At 30.1% G+C, this 22,872-nt stretch overlaps 2 protein-coding genes across 2 annotated transcripts; one reads left to right on the forward strand and one right to left on the reverse strand.

The window, feature by feature from the left end:
• Positions 1 to 2,641: 2,641 nt before the first annotated feature.
• On the forward strand, positions 2,642 to 9,483 carry LOC128389994 (protein amalgam-like). The gene is made up of 4 exons (XM_053349649.1): positions 2,642 to 3,547; positions 3,773 to 4,167; positions 4,650 to 4,845; positions 9,224 to 9,483. The coding sequence occupies exons 1-4, from the start codon at positions 2,851 to 2,853 to the stop codon at positions 9,322 to 9,324; spliced, it is 1,389 nt and encodes a 462-aa protein (XP_053205624.1). The 5' UTR covers positions 2,642 to 2,850; the 3' UTR covers positions 9,325 to 9,483.
• LOC128389993 (cytochrome P450 3A8-like) lies at positions 9,370 to 12,216 on the reverse strand. Its single transcript, XM_053349648.1, has 5 exons — positions 11,822 to 12,216; positions 11,565 to 11,661; positions 10,826 to 11,375; positions 9,966 to 10,513; positions 9,370 to 9,699 (listed from the first exon to the last, which is right to left on the reverse strand). Exons 1-5 carry the CDS (start codon positions 12,040 to 12,042, stop codon positions 9,616 to 9,618), a joined length of 1,500 nt encoding a protein of 499 aa, XP_053205623.1. The 5' UTR covers positions 12,043 to 12,216; the 3' UTR covers positions 9,370 to 9,615.
• Positions 12,217 to 22,872: the final 10,656 nt, after the last annotated feature.

A 22,872-nucleotide genomic window follows, 5' to 3' on the forward strand; every position in this document is an offset into this window, starting at 1 on the left:
GGACATCTGTCGGATTTTCTGTCAACTAAATTCACGAACTAGTAATCGACTTGTGAAGTGAAGTTCAATTTTTTTTTGCTCCTGATGAATTTAAATTTAATCAATATTACCTATGAATTTTAAATTACAATTTTGTGTTATTATTATTCATCTTATTACATGGATCAAGTTGATACCAAAATTATGATAGATCAACAGTTATCTTAGTTCTTTCTTTGTTACCCTTAAAACTGAGCTTTTATTGCATCGTAATAACTTCAACCATTTTGTTTTCTTGGTAATTTGAGGCAATTTTATTTTCTCTATCTCAAACTTATACTTTTTTTGAAAAGATTGAAATTCTAATTTTATTTTATTCTTTTCTCCTTTTCCTTATGACAAACCTAATGAGTCAAACTATCTTTGGAACTGATTTTCCCTTCAAACAAACGGCACCTTTTTCAACTTTACCAAATATGAAATTAAAACTCAAATGAAATTAAACAAAACAAAAAACCTTTTTAAACTGAACGGTTAGTTCAGTGTCCGGTAGGACCTTCAGGTTATCCTGAAGAATAATGTATAATCCATTAGCCGAATGGCGCAAAATAAACGAAATTGATCCAATTAAGTTTTATTTTTTGATCTCTTCAATTTTTGATTAACTGAACATATTATCACAATTAAATTTCGATGATCAACTCAATGAGAAATGTCTACCTTTTTCCTCTTTTCCATTATTAAACAAGAATATCGCTCATGATGATGGCCTTGAGTTTTCTTTGAATTGAATTCCAATAAAATTGGACTTGATCATCTTGGATTTTACAATCAATTGACAACTTTCGTATTCTCTCCTCCATACACATTATTGTTCTCAATGAATACTAATTGTTACAAGAGCAAATTATCAACCAATAAATAAACTCAAAATTGTCACTTTGTCTGAATAAAAAAAAAACTGAACGAATAGTTCAACGGGCCCTCAGGGCAACCTTGTTTTTAACGTATGAAAGATTAGCCAATCATCATAATAAATCAAACTTATTAGGATGATTAAAACTCATTAAATTGCTTTAACAGCATTAATCAAGTTTAATAAAGTCTACTTATGAAACTAACCAATATTTAAAGCCTAATATTCAGGCTCTTTTTGTTTATTCAAATCACAAGTTCTGTTAAATTGTTGAACAGATATAAAGCTTTGTAAACTGAGTGATTAAATTAAATTAGTTGATTACCTTATGAAGAATCAGCCAATCAGCCGTGAATAAATTCTAGTGGCTTTTTTAAGCTCTCTGGCCTTCGATTGACAATATCTTAATGATAATTAGTGCTTTTCATGATCATGAAAAACTCCTCATCCCAATGAATTGAAATACTCGTAGGTCTAAAATCATCCCAAGAAAAAGTAAATCAAATATCAGGCATGACATACATATGAATAATTATAAATCTCGTCTCAAAATAATTTAAGTTTTTAATTGTTTCCATTAAAATCATAAAGGGTATTTATTGAACTGAAAATGAATACAGCTCAACACTTAAGACTAATTATCACTGACCATGTTTCATCAGGTTATCGCAGGCATTTATTGAGTATTGATTTCCGATGTTCAATTCAATCAGTACTTATCGTAAATATTTGGTTAAAATGATAAATAAGAAGAGGGAATTTAAAAAATTGGTTGATTGTAATGATTAAATCATTTAAGATGCTCAATCATTCAATCGGTTCAATGTGATAACTGATTATAAAAACTTTTCCTCTTGATTTAAATGATAAAAAAAGAGTTAATTTGTAATCATTTTAATGTTTGTTAAGTGTGTTTAGTTTAATTTATTTTCCAAATTGATTAGATTAAATAACAATTATCTTACATAGATGATCATCTTTAAGGTAACATTAATCACTTTCAACGTGGTTCCTTTGCCATTAAATCAATTACAATATCTAATTCAAGATAAATCGATGATTAAATTACAATCAGCCGAAACGATAACACCCTCGATAATATATAATCAGAATTCAGTTGAAAAGTGATAATAATAATATAAGAATTATCTGAAAATTTTTTCTTTTCTAAACAATCAAATTATCCAATTAGATTGATTAATCTTTACAATTTTCTTCAATTAAAACAGATAATGTCAATAATTGATTGTAATCAATGATTATTAAATCATCTAATCACCCTATCAACAATTAACCCTGAAGAAACAAAAAAGTTAATATAAAAATCGTGTTTATAAATAATTGAAGAAAAATTAATTCTCCACAATTAAATGAATTAATCAAAACAAAACAAAAAACAATCAGGTTATCAAAATGCAAACACTAATTATTATTTTCCAATTAATATTACAATTAAAAGATAAAAAGTAACCACAAAAACATAAACAATTGAAAATCACCCAATTGAAAACTGAATAAATATCCAATTTAATTAATCAATCCAATATATTGAATTGTTGATAAACAAAACAATCAAATTGAGAAAAGTTAATTAATCGTCACGAAAATAAATCAACTTTTTGACGAAAAAAAAAGTTTAGTTATATTATCGATCACCAGATGGAACTACAAATAGAAAATAAGTTCCCTCTAGTGGCGAACGTGATAACTAAGGGAAGTTTAGAGTTGATTTTATTTTTCTCAATCATTTTCATCCTTGAAGTTGATGATATGACGATAAAAGTGTTTTCTTAATTTTTTCTAGAAGTTGGTTAACCATCTCATCAAATGTCGTTGATAATAAATTTATTAACTTAACCAAAAGCCTAACAAATTTCTGACAAAGTATAAAAAATCATCATAATCCAGATAGAGAGAGAGAGAGATAATTTTTATCCTATCCATCCATCCAAACCATGATGAAGATTATATTTGTGATATTTGTTTGTCTTTTTAGTGAACAATTTGTTTCTATCAATGGTTATCCAAATAATATAAATAATGATCATTATGCCTCGGATGGAAGTGAAACTGAGGAAATTGCCAAAAATCATCCAAAGATTAAATCTAAAGCCCTCACCTTAGCTGCCAATGAAGGTGATACAATAACATTCCCTTGTGAAGTTGATGATTTAGGTTCTCTCTCAGTTACTTGGGGAAGTAAAAAAGGCTCAAATGTTACTCAACTTTTTTTTGGTTCTTATCGTTTTCTCCAAGATGATCGGGTTTACCTTGATGGTACTAATTTAGTGATTAAAAATGTTAAGCAAACCGATTCGGGGATTTATACGTGTAAGGTTTCAACCGATAAAGAGATCTCTGTGAATCATACGTTTTTCGTCAATGGCCGTCCTCAAATAATGAAAGAACCTGCGACTGGTAATATTACCATTGGTCAAGGTCAAACGTTAAAGTTAACATGTAAATCAACCGTTGATCCTAAGCCTGACATTAAATGGGAAAAATTAGACAGTAAACTTACTGTTAGTGCAACAAATCAGGAAACATTGACCATACCCAATGTTGGACGATTAGATTCTGGTCGATATCGGTGTTCAGCTTTTTCCTTCTATGGTAGTGATAATCATGCTGATTTCGAGGTGGTTGTTGAAGGTTTGTCTTCATTTTCTTCATTCAAACATGTTTTCCACACTTTTCCCACCTTTCTCCTTTCTCCCACCGTCTCTCTCTCTCTCTCTCTCTCTCTCTCTCTCTCTCTCTCTTTCTTACTCTCTCATGTTGTTTTCTTTTATTCCCTTAACGATTGCCTTTCTCTTTTCTCTTTCTCTCTCATATTACCCATCAATCTAATTCATGGTGATTTCTCATTTCTAACAGAGGAACCAGAAATCGAACTGCCTGAGCCTCATGTTTACACCGGAATTGGACAAGAAATTAAACTTCGCTGTAGAGTCTATGGTAATCCAACACCTAATGTTTATTTTGAAAATTCACGAGGAAATCGGTTACCCAGTAAACCGGGTGACAATAAAGAATACGTTTCAACGTTAAGTATTCGTGATGAGAATGATTTTGGTAAATATTCTTGTTATGGTTTCAATAAATTTGGTAAAAAAAGAGCTGATATTGAAGTTTCGGGTCGACCATCAAGACCAATTATTCTCAATTCGGATGCTGATTTTCCCACTTCAGGAGATGAATTTGAATTAAAATATCAAGTTACCTCCTATTCACCAATAACAAAAGTTTTAGTCACTTACAGATACACAAAGGTACGTTGATAAACCGATCGTATTTACAGTTAATTGTTTACATTTACATTTATAAGTCCGAGTTTATGTACAATTGTGTCTCTCATGTCCAAATGAACAAAAATTACACAATACAAGCTAAACTAAGGCGTGGTCATTAACACAGTGTGACATTAATATCATGCTGATTTAAAGCTTCGTCAATTATTTGTTATGTTGATCTTTTTGTTTGTTTTCACTTTTTTTTTAACTTAATTTTTGTTTCTCTTTTTCTACTTTTTTTTTCATCATCTTTTTAATTGGAATCATCATCATCATCAACATCAACATCAACATTTGGATCTTCTTCCTCCCACCTTGGTGTTTATTGTTTATCTTTGTGCTCTCGTTTTGTGATATGTGTTATATTATTGTTATTGTGCTTCTCTCACATTATCATCAACTAAATCAACACAATTGAAATTGTGTTTTTCTTTTTTACCTGTGGAAAATTGTTCCAATAGGATACGGAAAGCTTTTCAGATTGGAATACAACGGAAATTGACCCGAACAATGTCAATGGTCCTTCTTACAATTTGAAATACATTTTACAGAATATGGATCGTAAAACATACGAGGTCAGAGTTTACGCTGAAAATAAATATGGACGAAGTGAGGGTAGCGAAATATATTCAATTACTGCTGATGGAGCTAAAGAACGTAAGTTGAGATTTATAATAATTTTAAGGCGAGAAAACAAAAATTGCGATCAAATTTCGAGGTGTTTATTATCATTCCAAGCAATTTAATGCAATTATTATCTATGGTGGTGGTATGAGGGAAGGTGACGGTGGGTAACACCCATTTTTCTTGATTTTAATTTTGACATGAGAGTCAAAGTATTGATTAGATTGTCCCTTTTTTTACACTCACTGTCTTGATAGTCCTTTTTGAGTCTGTGCCTGTTCACCATTGACATATCTCACTTTTTTCCCTCCTCCTCCTTTCCTCCTTCTTCCTCCTCTCTAGCCCACCCTCCTCCTTTGCTCTCTGTCTCTGTCTCTTTCTCTCTCTTTCCACTGTTATTATGTTCTCACTATTTTCCTCCTGGTTGTTCACTCTACCAGACACACTCTCTCTTGGTCTAGGGCGATCAACTGATGAAGGTGACACCAGGAGGTAAATTTACTGAGAGAGCGAGAGAAACCTGAGTAAAGATGAAAACAAGAAACTAAAAAGATAAACATTGTATTAGCAAAAATAGAGAGAACTAGAGAGAGAGAGAGAGAGAGAGGAAAGATGATGAAGGTAAAGAACGATAAACAGTGAGATGATGCGAGAAGATTAATTGAAAGAAAGTGGAAATTAGAAGTCAGAACAAAAAACTGCTCGAACTCTCGAACAGGTTGTTATTTGGTTTCGATAGTGTCAAGGGCTGGGTATTAATGCTAAAGATATTGGGTTGGGCATTTTACTTGATTACTTGGTTATAGATTTAATTAGATTGTACTAGTTAATTGTTTAAATGGTTTCAACTAAGAGTTTTTGCCCTACAGAGGCGATTCCATTTTCTTTGCTTATTCATCTCTAGGTGTTTTTTTCCAACTTATACAGATGATGATGAAGATAATAATGATGATGATGATAACTATTTGTCTATGTTTATAAATGAATGTGAGTGTATGTGTGGTGAGGCCCGTTGTTGATGGTGGGTAGTGGAGGCAAAATGGACGCGGTGGGTGGTTTTTATCTTACTTTTCTCTCTTATTATTTTCATAATAACGATAATGATTATAGCATAACAATAATGTCCATCTCACTGACCTCACTCTCTCTCTCTTCTTTATCATCATCTCAATCGAGTCCATCGGCCTAGTGGCTATATAATTGATGGTCCCACTGTCCAGTTACTCATTTGAAATGATGATATATTTCATTATAGCCAGACACATGAACCATTAACATGTTAAATTATCAGTAATCGTGTTAATCATTTCATTTTTTTTCTTCTTCTCTTGATTGTTTCTATTGATTATCTTAAAACTGATTCATTCATTTGATATTTATTTTCAATGTTACATCATTACTAAAGGTAAAATAGTTTCTCTACCTTACAATCAACATCGATTAACTTAATTTACCATTTTTAATGACATCAATAAATTCAGTTAACCATTCAGTATATTATTATCATTATAATGATCAGGAAAAACATTTAATATCATTGGATGGGCGCGGATATTAACAATTACCTTTCAACATGATTTTTCATGATTTTAACTCAATCGCTTTTGATTATCTCATCTTGTTGTTGTTGTTTCTGTTTCTTGTTTATCATCTTACCTTTTACTTTGATTTTATATTGAATTTTATGTTTAATCACAATTGATAATCTTTATTTATTATTTTGAATGAAACAATAATAATAATAAATAATTTCTGATAAATTATATGTATTAACCTGGATCGTTTTTTACAGTTACAAGGATTAACTTTTGAGCTTCCTTGAAAACTGAATCCAACAGCAACAAGATTACCAGCTAACTTAATCTCTCAACGTGTAACAATCAAATCAAATCAAGAAAAAACAATGTAACTGATTAGTTAATCATTTTCTTTTTTAGGCCAAACTATCCCCTTGATCTCAATCTTAATCTTTCAACTTTTTTTTTCAACTTTTTCATTTCTTTTTCCGTATTATCATCATGATCCTCTCATCATTCATTGGCATGATGATCATCTTATCTTCTTGGTTATTATTATTTATTATTATTGTTTATCATCATCTAGAGTATTTCTCTTACTCTCTCTCTCTCTTTTCCAGTTCATTTGATTACTGAATACTTACTATCATCATTCCTCATCTTTACTGTTTTTAGTTTTATCATCCTAATGATTTTTATTGTATTTACTGGATGAGGATACCCAAAGATGATGAGGATGATAATGAATAATGATGGACAATTGTGATTGCGTGTTTGTTTGATACTACAAAGATTGTGCAGGAAATGCGCTTTGTAACTATTGATCTAAATGGAAAAACGAAGATGATGATGAGTAAGAGGAAGATAATGAAGGAGAGAGAAAGAGAGAGAGCGATCACAAAAAAGAGCATAAAAAGTTACATGGACATTGAACTAGTACAAGTAGTTGAGTTGAAGTAGTTAACTTAGTATTCATTTTGCATTAGAACCCATGGAGTTGTTATTGATATATAAATATTATCATTGATTATTATTAACCAATGGTTAGTATATGAAAAATGATAATGGATTAGACATTAATATTTGTCTGTGCGTGTGTATGTATATGCATTTATATTGGTTGAGTGTTTGTATTTTTGAAGCAATTTGAATTGATGAGTTTATATAAATATTATGTTGATGATGATGATGCATAGGAAGAGGGAGAGTTTTGATAAAATTGACTTTGACAATGAATTAATGAATGAGATGAGATGATGATTATGATAAACTTCAATCAAGATTGTGAATCTTTGAATCACCAAGTCAATGTCCCCATATACTTATTGCTTCATCTCTTCACCATCATCCACCCTCAATGTTACTTACTTTTGCTGTCTCTTTCCTCCCACCTCTCTCTCTCTCTCTCTCTCTCTCTCTCTCTCTCTCTCTCTCTCTCTCTCTCTCTTTCTCTCTTTCTCTCTTTCATTCATCTCTTTCCACACCCTGTTGTCATCATCGGTACCTATCAATCTTTGTCTCACTCCTACCCATCCATCCTCATCCCCATTGAGAGTCATCCTTATCATCTTCCTCCTCCTTCATCTTTAATCCTTTACTCAAACCATTGCTCTCTCATCGACATCATTTTCCTCCCCCTTTGCGTGTATTAATCTTCCTCCTATTACATTGATATTATATTGGGTTAACCTCGAGTTAAATTTGAATTAAATCTAATTTTAACAAACTCAACAACAGTTAAAGGAAAGGTAATCAATCTATTAAACAATCAACATAATCTAAACCCACAGAGAGGTAGAAAGAGAGAGAGAGAGAGGATAATCTATGGGATGTCAGATGCACAAATTTGATTGAATACAATCATCAACAACAACAATCAAACACAAAAGCGTATTAATACCATATGCTTTTTCCCTAACAATTATCATCATCATCATTATTATGATATTATTACATAATAATGTGATAATAATGTAATAATAAACGGTCACCTAATTTAAGGTAACTTTTTTTCCTCCTTTGCAAACAAATTGATCCTTCATCAAATTTAGAATCTCAAAAAATCGCTCACTCATTCAGATCTCCTTTATCTTTATCCCTCCTCTAATCCAATGTAACATTTCACCATAATATCATAGATGTAGAGAGTATTTAAAAACGTGAGTAATCATGAATGTGTCTTTCTGTATTTAAGAAAAGAGAAAAGAAAATGCAATGACTCCTGAAAAGAGAGAGAGAGAGAAAGGAAATCAAGTGAGATTGATTATGAGAGAGAAAGTTAGTAATGCTTGATGATGATGATAATCATCATCATTGTAATGGTTACAGAAAATGATGTAAAAAAACCATTCAGAATGAATATGTATGTGTATTTGTGATGGAAGGTAAAAAAAACTCGGCAAACTGTCAGGTCACAGCGGGGATAGTGAATGAAGAGTGGGCCCCACCCTGTAAATGAACTTGAGGGTCAATGTAAAAAAAAATGTTGGCACAATTTTCCCTGAGAAAATGCTGTGTAATCCCATCACAAAGTGACAAGTCTCAATATCCCTCCCTCATCCCTCCTCTTGATACACATTCGGGTACCTTTTCTAATCACCACCGCCACAACTTTTTCTTACCTTTGGTAGATCTCAGGTAACACAAAAGGTACACTAGAAAAAAGAGGCTTGAAATCTTATAAGAAGAAAAAAAAAATGATCGACTCTTAAATATTAACATTTTCTTACATCAAAACTACTTTTTTTTTCTATGACACGAACACTTGAAAGTCTTTGATCTTTTTTCTTCTTCCATCAATATCATATAATAGTTATAAACTTTTCTCTCTTTTTCGAACTTTTTTGTTCTCTTCTATTTTGGTTCTAATTGTTCTCTTCTCTTTCTTTTTTTAGACTGGAAAGTCGCTGGGTCAAGTTCCTACTCTATTAAATCATCGTCAACCATTTTGTTCATTTGTTCATTACTACTACTCGCCACAATGAATGAGAATTAAACTTTTTTCAAACAATTCGACATCAATTGCAACATTGGAAAAAAATTATCGATAAAAACAAAAAACTTATTTAATTACAATTATTATATATATATAATTAACGATAATGCTTTACTTGTACATTTAATTAAAATAAATTGCGTTATAAAGTAAAATTAATTGTCAATGGCTTCTTTTTAATTGTAATTGTGTTTCCAGTTTTTAAATTGTTTCTCTTGTGACTCTTTTGAGTATGTCAGGTAAAAAATCAGGTAATAACCAATTCTTGCTTTTGATTGTCATCATTTCGTGTTAATTGTTAGTTAATTTAACTGGTTTAAGTATAATCTCCTTGGCAGTGGTCACCAATTGACCTCGATAATAATCAAGTTGATCCTAAGTGATTAGTTTAAATCACGAGAGGAAATTAAAATAAGAAAAGTTTTATCAATGTAACAGTTTGAACAATTAACGTGATATCAAGTTATTAAGTTGATTGTGTGTGTGTTTAAAGTTGTATAATCGGATTAAAATTGACAAACAATTTAATCAGATTAACATTGATTAACGTTATTGATTAGGAAGTAATTGGATTTTGTTAATTTTAAGGTGACAAGAAACTTTTTTCCTCTTCTTTTCTACTAATTGTCAAAGTTAATTACCTTTGTTTGATGGCTTTGGACGAATCGAAATGATCGTAATAATTTAATTAGGCAAAATTTAATCTCCATGTAAGCAAATCTGATGCCGATGCAACTTCTTGGCCCATAGGCGAACGGCAGGTAAGCGGATAAATTGATTGAGTCCCGATTCTCGGGTAACCATCTTTCAGGTTTAAATTGTTCAGGGTCGGGAAAGTAGGCTGGATCATGGTGCATCGCGTGAACGGGAATGGTTATCAATTGGCCTGCCCCAAGTTTAACACCACCCAATTCACAGGGTTCGGTGGTACGTCTTTCCACCCTGGGAACAGGGGGACAGAACCGAAGGATTTCCGATACAACTGCATCAAGGTAAGGCAATGATTTAACAATTTCCCAATCATTTGTATCTTCATCGCTAATTGTTGATAGTTCATCAATTAATTTCTGTTGAACAACCGGGTGTTGGGTTAAGGTGTATAGTAACATTGACAGGGTGGTTGCCGTTGTATCATGACCAGCAATTAGGAAAATTAATGCTTGATCAACAATCTCTTCGTCTGTTAATTCTTGATTGTAATTAGCGAGAGAGAGAAACAAAAAAAATGAATCAATAAAAAGACAAAAGTTTTACCGGTTGATTATTGTTGAAATTAATTAACCATCTCAATTGTACTTATATACTGTTCATCCAACTTCAATTGATTAATCAAATTGGAGTACAATTAGTAGATAAAATTTCAATTTCTCTCTTTCTCCTCTTTTCGTTGATCAATTGATTAGATATCATTGACTGGATCGAAGGTTATTTTAAGTACCAATTTAAATTGTTAACGATTAACTTTGAATTTTTGCTCTGAATAATAAGACAATTTACTTACTTCGTTTAGTTAATTGCTCGGCTTCATCAGCGATTTCTGCATCCTGAAGTAGTGAGACAAAGTCAATCCGGTTAACCTTCAATTCTTGTCTCTTAGAGATGAGACTACTGATTAACTGAGCGAAATACATGAGAGCCGAATAGTCAAAGATACTCAATTTGAATAACGATCCAATGGGCGCTAATGATGGACACTGGAAGGCGATCCATGATAACCATTGAATATTAGTGTTGAAAAGTTTTTTCGAGTTGGCAACTAAAGGATTGTTTGGATCTCGAAGTGAATCAATTTTCACACCGAAAGCACAGGACGAGAAAGTGTCCAGTGTAAATGAGAGAAGGTAAGTTTTCACATCGATTGACTGACCATTCTCACAAGCATCGTTAACATTGTTGATTAATGTATCAACGGCTTCGGTGATCTGATTTTGCATCGCTTTCAATTTTGAAGTGGTAAAAGTTGGACTACAAATAGATCGAACTCTCTTCCAAGGCTCATGTTCAAGAACGAAGATACTTTTACCACCGATTGAATTGATTCCACGGAAAAACTTGGGTAAAAGAAGAAAAAGAATAAAAAGAATAAGAAGAAATAAAATCGAGAAAATCATCTAAAAGAAAAGTTTTTCTTCTCTCTCGAAAAAAAAATCAATCAATTGATTATCGATCTACTTTTCCGACTCGAATATCAATCGATGGTTACAATTAATATCTTCATAAGACAAAATCTAAACACTTACTCTATGGTTAGGGAAAGAGTTAAACTTCTTTACCAGAATTTCCTTAACTAATTCAGCATCACCACACATGAGAACAGGCTGAAAGAGTTCATACCCACTGAAATAGAAATGATTGATTAGAATGAAAGACAAACAAAATGATTAGAATTTTGTGTTTTTTTTTCTCTCTCGCTCTCTTATATTATTAGAATCAACGAAAACAACAAGCTCAATAGACCAAACTAGCTAATTGTTTGTTGATTGTTGTCGGCACTTACCCAACAATCCTGCCATATTTACGATAAGCCTGAGTATCTGATTCATGAAATGGTTTAGTCCAACGGTTCCATAGGGATGAAATGTCATTTGGTATTCCGAGTCTATGCCAATACGTTAATTTATAAATAGCAGCGACAATTAAAGTTACAGTTAAAAATAAGCACAGATTAGGATTAACATTTAATCCAAATAGTAAAGAGGTTGACGTTAACCAAGTCATCACAATTAGCCAACAATTAACAATCGACGAACACACAAACTTTTGTAAATTTAAAACAATTAAAAACTTTTTAATCTTATTGATTATTAAGTTTAAACTGTTTTCCAATTGTAAACAACTAACTAACTAACTATTTACGACTTAATTGTTGCTAATGTGTAATGAGTATGAAACAAGATTTACTAATAATTTGTATTAATTAATTTCCCGAGTCTGTTAATTGTGCGTTTTTCTACTACGCAAGTGACATTGATGATTAAATTGTTGAATAATCTGATAATTAAGTGTATTAATTATCAACCTGAGACTTTGCTTTCATAATTTAATCAAGATTATAATGTTAATTGAGATTTCATTTCATTTTTTGCTGACGGAAATAATTTATTAATTGTATTGATTACCAAAGTCTCAATTGATTGTTGTGCCTTTTTATCACATGTTAAAGGATTAATTTTTTTTTCTTTTCCACAATCAAGTATTTAATTACAATCAAGGGAAACTGAATCAGTCACCATATCTCCAGAATTTATCGCCACTCGCTGAACAAAAAAATTGATTAATTCCTTGATAATATACTGGAGATACGGTGAAATAATTAAGAAAAACTTAAATTACTAATCGTAACAATTAATAGCAATTAAATGTTTACATTAAATGAACAGTTTGTTTGTATACCATTGAAATTAACTAATTGTTAAAGGTGCGTCTAGTCACAATTAGGGAAGACAATTACTCTGACACTTGACAATTTATTGATTACCAATTGATTTCTGATCATGAAGTATCATCATGATTACATCATGTAATTATAATTATTTTATATATTAGTTGTTAATTGTTAACAATCAGTTAACCAAGTACAAGCTCATTGATCCTTATAATACAATTGTTGTTTTCCCTTAATTGTTGATTTAATAGAAAGCTAATTATATAATATAAATTAAGATAAGTTTAGGTTTAGATTACAACAATTAAATCTAATTGTAAACCACTGATCAAATTAATTTCTCCTTTCAAAATGTAATCATAATAATATCAACGGTTCAAGATAATTAAATAATAATAAACAATTGAATTGAACTCAAACAATTTAATTAGACAAGATTTTGTTGCTAATTTTAATCAACAACACAATCAAATGATTGCCAAGTGTTCAATTTTTATAATTTAATACTAATCAGCCTGAAATTTAATACAATTAACTGTCTACTCATTTATCCGGTTAATCATTTGTTTGTGCTAATTGTTGAACAATTAACCAACAAATTAATTGTTCCAAGTGACTGATTGCTCAAAGACCCACAGATATAAACAACAATTCATATGAAAATTAATCTCATGATGATAATATTCAAATAATCTGATTCCATGTAATCGTATCTTGAATCAATATTTAATCATGATGATCACTTTTTCCTCCTCCATCACTACAACAACAACACCAACCATAAGTATCATCATCATTTATCATCCATGATAATTTATAGACGATGATAATAATAATGATAACTGTAAATGTATCAAAATCAAAGGATGAAAACTCATATATACAAAATTAACAGGCAAAGGATTAATCAGTTGATTGCAATAATTTGCTTTCTATTTGAAAAATAGTAAATGAGAGATAAACAATTGCAAAATTAATTGCAGTAATTAATCAACAATTTAAAAGCCGTAATTGTAAATATATGAGTCCAAATAAACATGGAAAACTTTATTAACATGATAAAAAGGAGGTTAATTGTTGAGGATTACGGATGAACAAAAAAAGAGTATAAATTTTAAAGGCAAAGTTTAAAGGTTAATCTTTGATTGTTGATATAATTATGTGTTCAACGTCTTAATTGTTGTGCTGATTGTGAATTGGTTAAGGTTCATATTGAACACATTAACTTGGAAACCAATGGAAATGTTAATATGTAATCTAAATTATATATATAACTTTAAATTAGTTTTACTTTGACTTTGGACTTTTTTTATTGTTGTTATTTTCACTGAGAAAACATCATCATCATCATCTTAATTATCATCAGCATCTCTCCATCCTCATCTTTTTTGCTTTCACTCTGAAGGAAAACATGTAAAAATATGTGTTCACATTTTTCCTAAGAATCCATAGTTTGTAATACATAAGAAACATGGATATTCACATAGACATTACAATCCAATGGGCACATTACATTTATCTCAATTTTTGGGTTAGTCTTTAGCCTGAAAAAAGGTCAACAGCCTGGCTTGAATTTGGAGTAACAAGAAGAGAAAAGAGAAGAGAAAATGAAGAAAATTCGAGTTTCTGTTCAACGATTCTCATCTTTTTCTCTTTCAGCTGAGAACACACAAAGATATCATCTTATCATCATCATCATCATCATCTTCATAGCATCATTTTCTTTTTCTTCTTTTACTTTTTTCTTTTTTCTTTTTCTTCACAAAAAAGAAGAGCATCAACAGCGAGTAATCAACATTTGATGTCAGTGATTTACTGATTTAAAGTGTAATACATATTAAGATGAAGGTGGAAGGTGAAGGAAGATGAATGGATGAAAAGAAAGAGAAATAGAAACATGATGATGATGATGAAGATAAGATGAGATTCATGAGGACGGTGGGTTGATTGCTTCAGAGCAAATTATGATGGATTGAAAGAGTTTCTATTTTTTCAGGTTTCGCTACTTTCTCATCAAATTAACACCTATTATCGTTTGAAGATGATGATCATCTATCTATCTCATCATTACAATTATGAAAACATGAGCCGGCAGTTGATTATTGTTCAAATTATCATCATAATCATCATGATAATCACTTGGCATTGATGAAGATGCAAAAAAAAAAGTTAAGTGAAAAATAAACGGCTGAGATTTTGTAAAAAACAACTAATTCAATTGTAATTACAATTCATTTTTGTTTTCAATTGTTTCCTCCATTTCCTTTACTTCAATTTGATTGCATCTAATTACAATTAGTAAACTGAACAAGGGATAACAATTGTAACTACATAATAATAACAACAACAACAATCTCAACGATTTAATGACCTTAAATGACCTGGGTAAATGCTGCGTCATAACCTGATCCATTACACGAAGCCAAAGGTAACTCAAAAATTGACAAATTTACCTGACATTTAATTTTCTCTCTCAAAAGATGAAGATGATGAGGATGATGGAAGAGAAAGAGATTATTTTGCTTTTCTTTCACATTTACCTGTAAATTTTATGACTCTAATATTATCAATTTCACCTTAAAGGTTATCTCATGGCTTTCAAAATGATGATTAGCTTTATAAACAGGAATTCATAGTTAACCTCTAACCTTGACACTGACCTTCCGATTATTTAAACTACAGCAAAACCTTTTCAAGATTAATTTAATTGCATTACCGCTGGTCAAGTATAATTAACAAACAGTTAAATTGTTAAAGGTAAAAAATAAACGTTGACATTTGCAAATCTCTTACCAAATGAACAAAAATTATTCATCTTACCTGTAAGTGCGTTGGATGGGATTCATTTAGGAGCCTTTTACATTTACTATCCTACTCATCCTCATCCTCATCCTCATCTTCATCTTTATCCTCATCCTCGTCCTCATCTCCCTCAGGTCTTATCTGATTATTTATCTCCCTTTGCAATCAAATATATCGCAGGAAATTATCAATCCAAAGATACAACTGGTTCCTTTATTTTTACCTGGAAAAAGAATCAAGAGAAAAACTTTTTTTTTCTCTTTTCATCTTCTCACGATTTTTTGTTTACCTTTGCTTTTGTTACCGTCATCTTCATCTCCATCTTCATCTTCATCTTCATCTTCATCCTCATCAACTCCCACTTTGACTCTTCCACCCCACTCCAACCCTCAGCCCTCCTCTGCTTTTGTTAATCTTTAATTTAATGTTGATTATCAACTGATTTCATTGCAATTTAAATTGTTGCCTTTTTTCAATCAGAAATTGAGTTATTTAACCAATTATTACAATTCTAAATGATAATCATCATCATTATTTACCTCAGAGCGATATCTTCATCTTCATCTTCATCACAATCAAATCAATCTACAAACACTTTGTTAAAATCTTAATCTTAATCTTTAATTGGTTCCCCTTTTTTTTTGTTAATTGTCTCAAAACAATCAGTCTCAACAATTTAATATAAATTATCAGTGAAAATTAGTAACTAGTTAACTCATTATTTAGATTGAAGTTAATTAACTTTTTTTTTCTCAAAAAAATAAAATTATTTTTCCCAATTGCTTCATGATAACAATCAATGTAATACATAAACTGTAATACAATTAACAAGTTTAATTTAAACCTCATGAAATTACAATTACACCAAAACAATCAATGAAAATAATCAAACTGAATTTAATTTATTTCCTAAAATAATAGAAATGGTGATCAAGTAATCAACATCAGGAACAATTCAATCAAACAAACAATCAACAAGTTACAAGAAAAAAAAACAGTAATAACAATGAGAAAAATGTAAACAAGATGATTAAGTTGATTGTTATGATTAAGAAGATGATGATTTCAATCAATCAAAAAAAAGTGAACCTCAACTGATTAATGTCATGGTGAAAATTTTGTCATGTAAATTCAATGATTATGAAAAAAAGGATGACGATGATGATTTGAACATTAATTTCTCACAAATTAAGTTAATTCATTTGGGAAAAAACTAAATTTAACTGACCAATTGTGACCTTTCACTTGAGTGACCATTGGCTAATCTCACCTTTAATCAAATGAATCAACTGATGATAACAACTGTTAACCGACTGGAAGCAGTTAGTAGTTACCTTTGGGCCGATGTAATGAAAATATATCGATAATCATTTGTCCAGTTTAGTTTTTTTGAGTGGTCACGATAAATCACTTCGAGGGCCGTGAGGCCAATGAGGCGTGTAAATGGTTTTCCCATTGGCCCATTGGAACCACCAACTAATCAACTAACTAATAACTTAAAATCCAAGTTAATTTAACTTGATCATCTTTTAGGTTAATAAACATTAACCTTGTTATCCAATGTTAACAGAATAACTTTTTTTTTCTGCTGCTAAATATTATTTTTTTTTTATTGGATTGAAAGTTAATCATGATTAGGTTAATGATGATGATCAGGATTAACTTTGTTTTTTAATTAATGGTCACAGAGCTTTGAATTAGTCTCAGTTTTAATGATGATGAACATCATCATCATCTTTTGTCTTACCTGAGTGGTGATAACACTTATGGATCTGAATGATGATGAGAATGAGAAAAATTTATGATTTCATATTTTTTTTTTTTACTATTTATTTGATTTTATCTTCAGTGTTTCATGTTATTAATAATCTGAGATAATGTTGAATTAGTTGATAAAACTGATTGCAACCTAAATGTGATCAAGTTAATTGCTGTCAAAAGGTAATAGATATAAGTTGTTATTATATCATTTGAAATCGTTAATAATTGAATGGTGACTGTTGATAGATTTTCTGGTTTCATTTAGTTTTAAATGACAGGGAACAAGATGATGAGGATGATAAGGATGAAAATGATGGTGAGAAGGATGAATAATCGTGTAGAGTGAGAAAGAAGACACTGAGAAAGAAAGAGAGAGAGAGAGAGAGGGAAAGAGATTGATGATGAACATTTGGGAGGAGAGAGAGAGAGAGAGAGAGAGATGAATTATTAAGAAGAGAACTGAAGATGACAGAAGAAAAGAAAGAGAAATGATGCCAAGTAGAAGGCGAAGAAGAGAAAGAGAGAAGATGATGATTACCTTTTGCTTACCTGGAGAGAGAGAGAGAAAGTGAAAGTTCCTCTTTGAATATTGAGATAACAATGAATTTGAAACGAGGGAAGAGGAAGAAAGATGATAAATTTTTGTTCTTTTCTCTTTCAATCGTTACCCTAATATTTACCTAATCGCTACTCCTCCCAACGAAAGTTAAACTACTAACGAAGTATCAACAATACCAACGTAACGTAATATCGTTGGGAAAAAAAACATCGCCCTAAGCCCTGGGCTCATCTTTATAAGGGATTATCATTATTATCATGGAAATGATTATGATGATGATTAAAACCTGTTCATCATCAAAAGGTAACCAGAGATTCAGGTTACATTGTTACAAGATTATATGTTGATTTTTTTTCGCGAAAAATTTGCAAACTTTTTTTTTTCTTACTGTTGTTTGGCTGATTATCATCATGGGTTAGGCTGGAACTGAATTAGTTGATTGTTTGCTTTTCAACTTTTTGATTACATTTTTTTTCCTATCTGCTTATCTGTCCAATCAACTTTCACTTTAATTGTGATCATGATTAACAATCAACTTAATTGTGGTTAACTTTTCATGTTTACCTTTTTTTTTTAATACATTAATTGACCTAAATTTCACTTTCAATTATTATAATCAATATTTATCTTTGATTGTTTGAGTTAATTATAAGTTTATTAAAAGTTTATTAATTAATTGATTTACCTTGACTCTTTTTTGTTGCTTAAGTTTGATTGCTTTTTTGTGGTGATGTTTGATTGCTGTTAATTGTTGTTGTTGTTGCTTGATAATTGTTGGTTTGTTGATTGTGTTGGATTATCAAGTGAGTGTATGTGTTCAGATTATTTAATTAATTAATTGTGATTAGCATGAAGAAATCATTAGAGTAAGATATTAATTAACTTTAATTGTTGGATGAGGGTAACAAACAGTTTTCTGGTCAACCAATCTAATGCATATTAAATGTTAATTGTCACAAGAGGATTAAAGTTAATTATCAGTTGGATTATTGTGTTTCTATTTAAAATAATTAATTAATTAACAGCAAATAGTTAATTAATACAACAACAATTTTTAAATAATATAAATATCATTATCAAGGTTAATTAAATATTAATAATCACAATCTATTGGACAATAATCATTGATAATGATCATTGATCATCGTCTAATATTAATCATCAACCAGTTGAATTGTAATTAATTAATCAAGATCAAATTGTTGAATGTTGAAAACAGAAAAAAAAATTATGATTAAGATGATAAAATTAAATGAGATTGGAAGTTTGAAAAAAAAAATGATTCCACAATTTCTTAATCATGATTACATATTAATCAATTTAAAATGATTTACATTTAAGATACCAAATCAAATGTTAATCAGAATCACTTTTTCACCATCATATTTACCAGCAATCAACAATCAAGGTAACAATTGGGAAACAATTTAACTTAACAGTCAGTGGTTTGAGTGTAAAACCTTGAATTCAATGTGTTCAAAAGTTTTTCACAGCAGGAAGATATAAAGATGATGAGGATGAGGATGATGAAGATGAAGATGAAGATGAAGATGAGGATAAGGATGAGTTAAGCTTTGGAAACCTTTGGATAGTTTAACTTACAGTTGGCTTAGCATTTTGGGTTGATCTAGTTTTCCCTTTGACCTCGGTTTCCATATGGTTACAATTGTAATGCTACGATAGTTTCAAATAGTAAGTGTTTACAAGTGAAAATAAGTAGTTTTCATCATCATCATCATCATCTCCTTATCTTCATCATCAACAGGTAACAAATATCAACAAACCAATCAACTGGAAAAACAAAGTTAACATGATAAAGTTTCACAATTTCAATCGGTTAAACCAATTCATACAATTTACTTAGGTTAAGTTACAGTTTCTTAAATTATGTTACTATTAATAACTTTAATCATACTCTTAATTATTAAATTAATCTTATTTTATACTGACCATTGACCTTTATCATCCTCGTGGGCCCAAGGTGAATATATGAAAAATTATCTAACAGTTACTTTTACCTGTTCTGGTCAAACCTAATCCTTATCGTAATTATAATGAGTAAACACCACGCATATTGAATTGTTGATGATGATGATGATGAGGATGATAATAAATAACACTGATTCCTATTAATATAATACTCACTTATATATATAATAACAATGTTTCATCAGTAATGTTGTAAACCCATTCAATTGAATTTTAGACGACATTCATCATGATGATGATGAACTCATGAAGGATCATCAACACTCACTCACACAATCAAACAGACACACACACAGTTTGATATTACATAATATTATCATCTTATAATAAATAATATTATTAATGGTAAGATAAAGATTCTCAACATGGTATCGCCATTGAACCTTATTACTTATACTCTGTGTGGGCTTAGCTGAATTCTGGACTCAGGGAAAAGACAAAGAGCGAGAGAGCGAGAGAGAGAGAGAGAGAGATGTAAGAAGATGAGATGATTTTTTTGTCTTATTCTTTTTATTTCAATTTCTTACCTGGGGTCAAGACTCACCGGTAGCTTATCATCATCATCATCACCTTTTGTTCATTATTACCTTTCACTCTTCCACCTACTATTCTCCTTTTTTTCTAATAATAAGACATGATGCAAATTCATTTTTGCATGAGAATCAAGAGTATAACACTCAGATGAGAAAAGAAAATATTGTTCGAAAAAAGAGAAAAAAAAATTCTCCTTCCTTTCTCAGATAATTGACCATGAGCACGAAAATTATTGAAGACAAACCAATCAATCTGACTCTTTTCTTCCTATTGTTACTGGTCAGTTTCTTTTCATCATCATCATCTCTCTCTCTCTCACTCTTTTGATTTTCTCTTCTCTATTATTCAAACTTACCTGTTCATTTCTATTGTTGGTGAATGATGATGAATATGATGATGAGGATGAGGTTAGCGTGGGTTGACATGTAAATAGATGATGATGCTTGAGGCAAGGTCATTCTGTTGATTATTGTTACTTTTATTGTTGATTGTTGGTTTTAGTTAAGCTACTCGATTGACTATTTTTTTTTACATTCGTCGTCATTGATTATATTTACCTTAACCATTCAGTTGATTGTGATTATTTGATTATAATTATAATTGTGTTGATTACATCAAAAGGTTTGACCTTAATCAAGGTTAACTAATCTTTAGTTTTACTCGTGTAAATTGTTAGTTAACTAATTGTGATTAACTTTGATTTTGTGACTGTTTTTTGTTGTTGATTTGTCCAATCAGGAAGTTGATGATAGTTTTTTTTTTTTTGTTTATTGTGACAATTGATTGTCAATATTTTGTATGTAAATCATTTACCCTTGTTAACCTTTAATCAACAATTAAATGAAAAAAAAAACAATTTTCCATTACATTTAACTAAAGTAAATTGTCACTAATTATAATCATCATACTCTCCTTCATCTATCTCTTGATTGTTGATGTCGGGTCATAATTGGTGACAATTAATCCGTGATGGTGATGATAATTGTTATTTAAACCTTAAGAATTTGCAAATTAAAATTAATACCATTTTAATCCAGTTTCAAATTGTCCTGTAATTATCATGATTATTATTTAAATACTATTTTTACCTCATTTCAAATCTTAATGGTTAATTGTTTTTCCCTTAATTGTTGTTATTGTGATACAATGTTACATCATCATTATCATAATCAACATTGTATGTTAATACATTTATATACAGTATATGCTACAATTCACCTACACAATCAAGTGAATTAATGGTAATTAAATTAGCCAATACTAATCAATGGTAATTAAATCAAGAGTAGGTGATGATAATCACTTTTTATCATCTAAATCTAATCATTGACCTTTTAAATAGCAGCAATTTAAGTTAATCACTTGAGAGAAAGCAAAAGCTGCCAAGAGAATATCAGAATTGAGATTATCTGAGATAATCCGATTGAATTAATTTCTCATCATCTATTTTAGGTATATAAAGAAAAAATTTAACAATTAATCACCAAATAATTTATACTCATTTCTTTTAAAGGTAATGATACAATTAAACTTCATGGTAAATAGATTCCGGATCAAGAAAATTACCTGAGATGAACAAGTTTCAATAAAGATAAACAAACGTTGCAAGAATTTAAATTAAGATTATCTTTATATTATTATGAACAATTTAAACGATTAAGGGTTTAATTAGAGACACAACTTTAATTGCTAGGTGATCATAATCAGTCTGATAATCGTTATTATCATCAAACAGACAAACTTTTCATGTTTAAAGTGCTGAACAAGATGAAATTGTTATGAACTTTTCCTTATGCAAATAATTCATTGGAAAAAAGCAAATAATTCAGTCTTGGTCATGGTCAATTTAGCAAAGGATAATTTACTTTATCATCATCATCATCATCATCATCATCATCTTTGCTCATTTTCCTTCATCTTCATTATCATCATAACAATTTTCCTCAGAACTTGATTAATATTCAAGAAAATTATATATATATATCAACATGAACTCCTTTCATTGAATTGCCCATGTAAATATACATTGAAACCACAGAGGAAAATGTTGAATAATAAATACGAAGCCAAATGAATCAACAATTAACTTTTTCCAATGACAATTGATTTAATTCAATTAATTAACACTGTTTAAAGTTGATCTTTATCCCTCTCAATCTTCACTACAGTGGTAACAATTAACTTGATTAATTCAGAAACTGTTTCCTGTTTCGTTTTTCACCCAAATATGATAATTATTACATGGGTTTCAATTCATTAAATTAATCAATCATCATTATTTCCTGTTAAAAAACAACAATTTCATTCAACTTATACAACAATTTAAATAATTAACTTTTACCCTCTAACAATTTACTGGATCAATGAAATTTTGACGGATTCATATTAACTTGTCCTAACTACTGATTGTAAATTAGTTAATTGTAACATTCATAATCAATAGATAATTTTTTTTTCTGTTTATTATGAGTTAATTTACTTTGTCTATTATGTTAATAACAAAGTTAATTGTTTACAA

This window comes from Panonychus citri, unplaced genomic scaffold (genome assembly GCF_014898815.1).
Source record: "Panonychus citri isolate SS breed McGregor unplaced genomic scaffold, ASM1489881v1 Contig00113, whole genome shotgun sequence".
NCBI lineage: Eukaryota > Metazoa > Arthropoda > Arachnida > Trombidiformes > Tetranychidae > Panonychus > Panonychus citri.

What these genes read in the sequence shown, in the direction of transcription:
- LOC128389993 (XM_053349648.1), bottom strand. Translation starts at nt 12,042, where the DNA reads ATGACTTGGTTAACGTCAACCTCTTTACTATTTGGATTAAATGTTAAT. An exon ending in ACTCTTTCCCTAACCATAGA is followed by an intron (nt 11,376 to 11,564) that starts GTAAGTGTTTAG and finishes CTTTTACCCAAG; the next exon opens with TTTTTCCGTGGAATCAATTC. An exon ending in CGAGCAATTAACTAAACGAA is followed by an intron (nt 10,514 to 10,825) that starts GTAAGTAAATTG and finishes ATTACAATCAAG; the next exon opens with AATTAACAGACGAAGAGATT.
- LOC128389994 (XM_053349649.1), top strand. Translation starts at nt 2,851, where the DNA reads ATGATGAAGATTATATTTGTGATATTTGTTTGTCTTTTTAGTGAACAA. An exon ending in TCACTTACAGATACACAAAG is followed by an intron (nt 4,168 to 4,649) that starts GTACGTTGATAA and finishes TTGTTCCAATAG; the next exon opens with GATACGGAAAGCTTTTCAGA. An exon ending in TGCTGATGGAGCTAAAGAAC is followed by an intron (nt 4,846 to 9,223) that starts GTAAGTTGAGAT and finishes TTCTTTTTTTAG; the next exon opens with ACTGGAAAGTCGCTGGGTCA.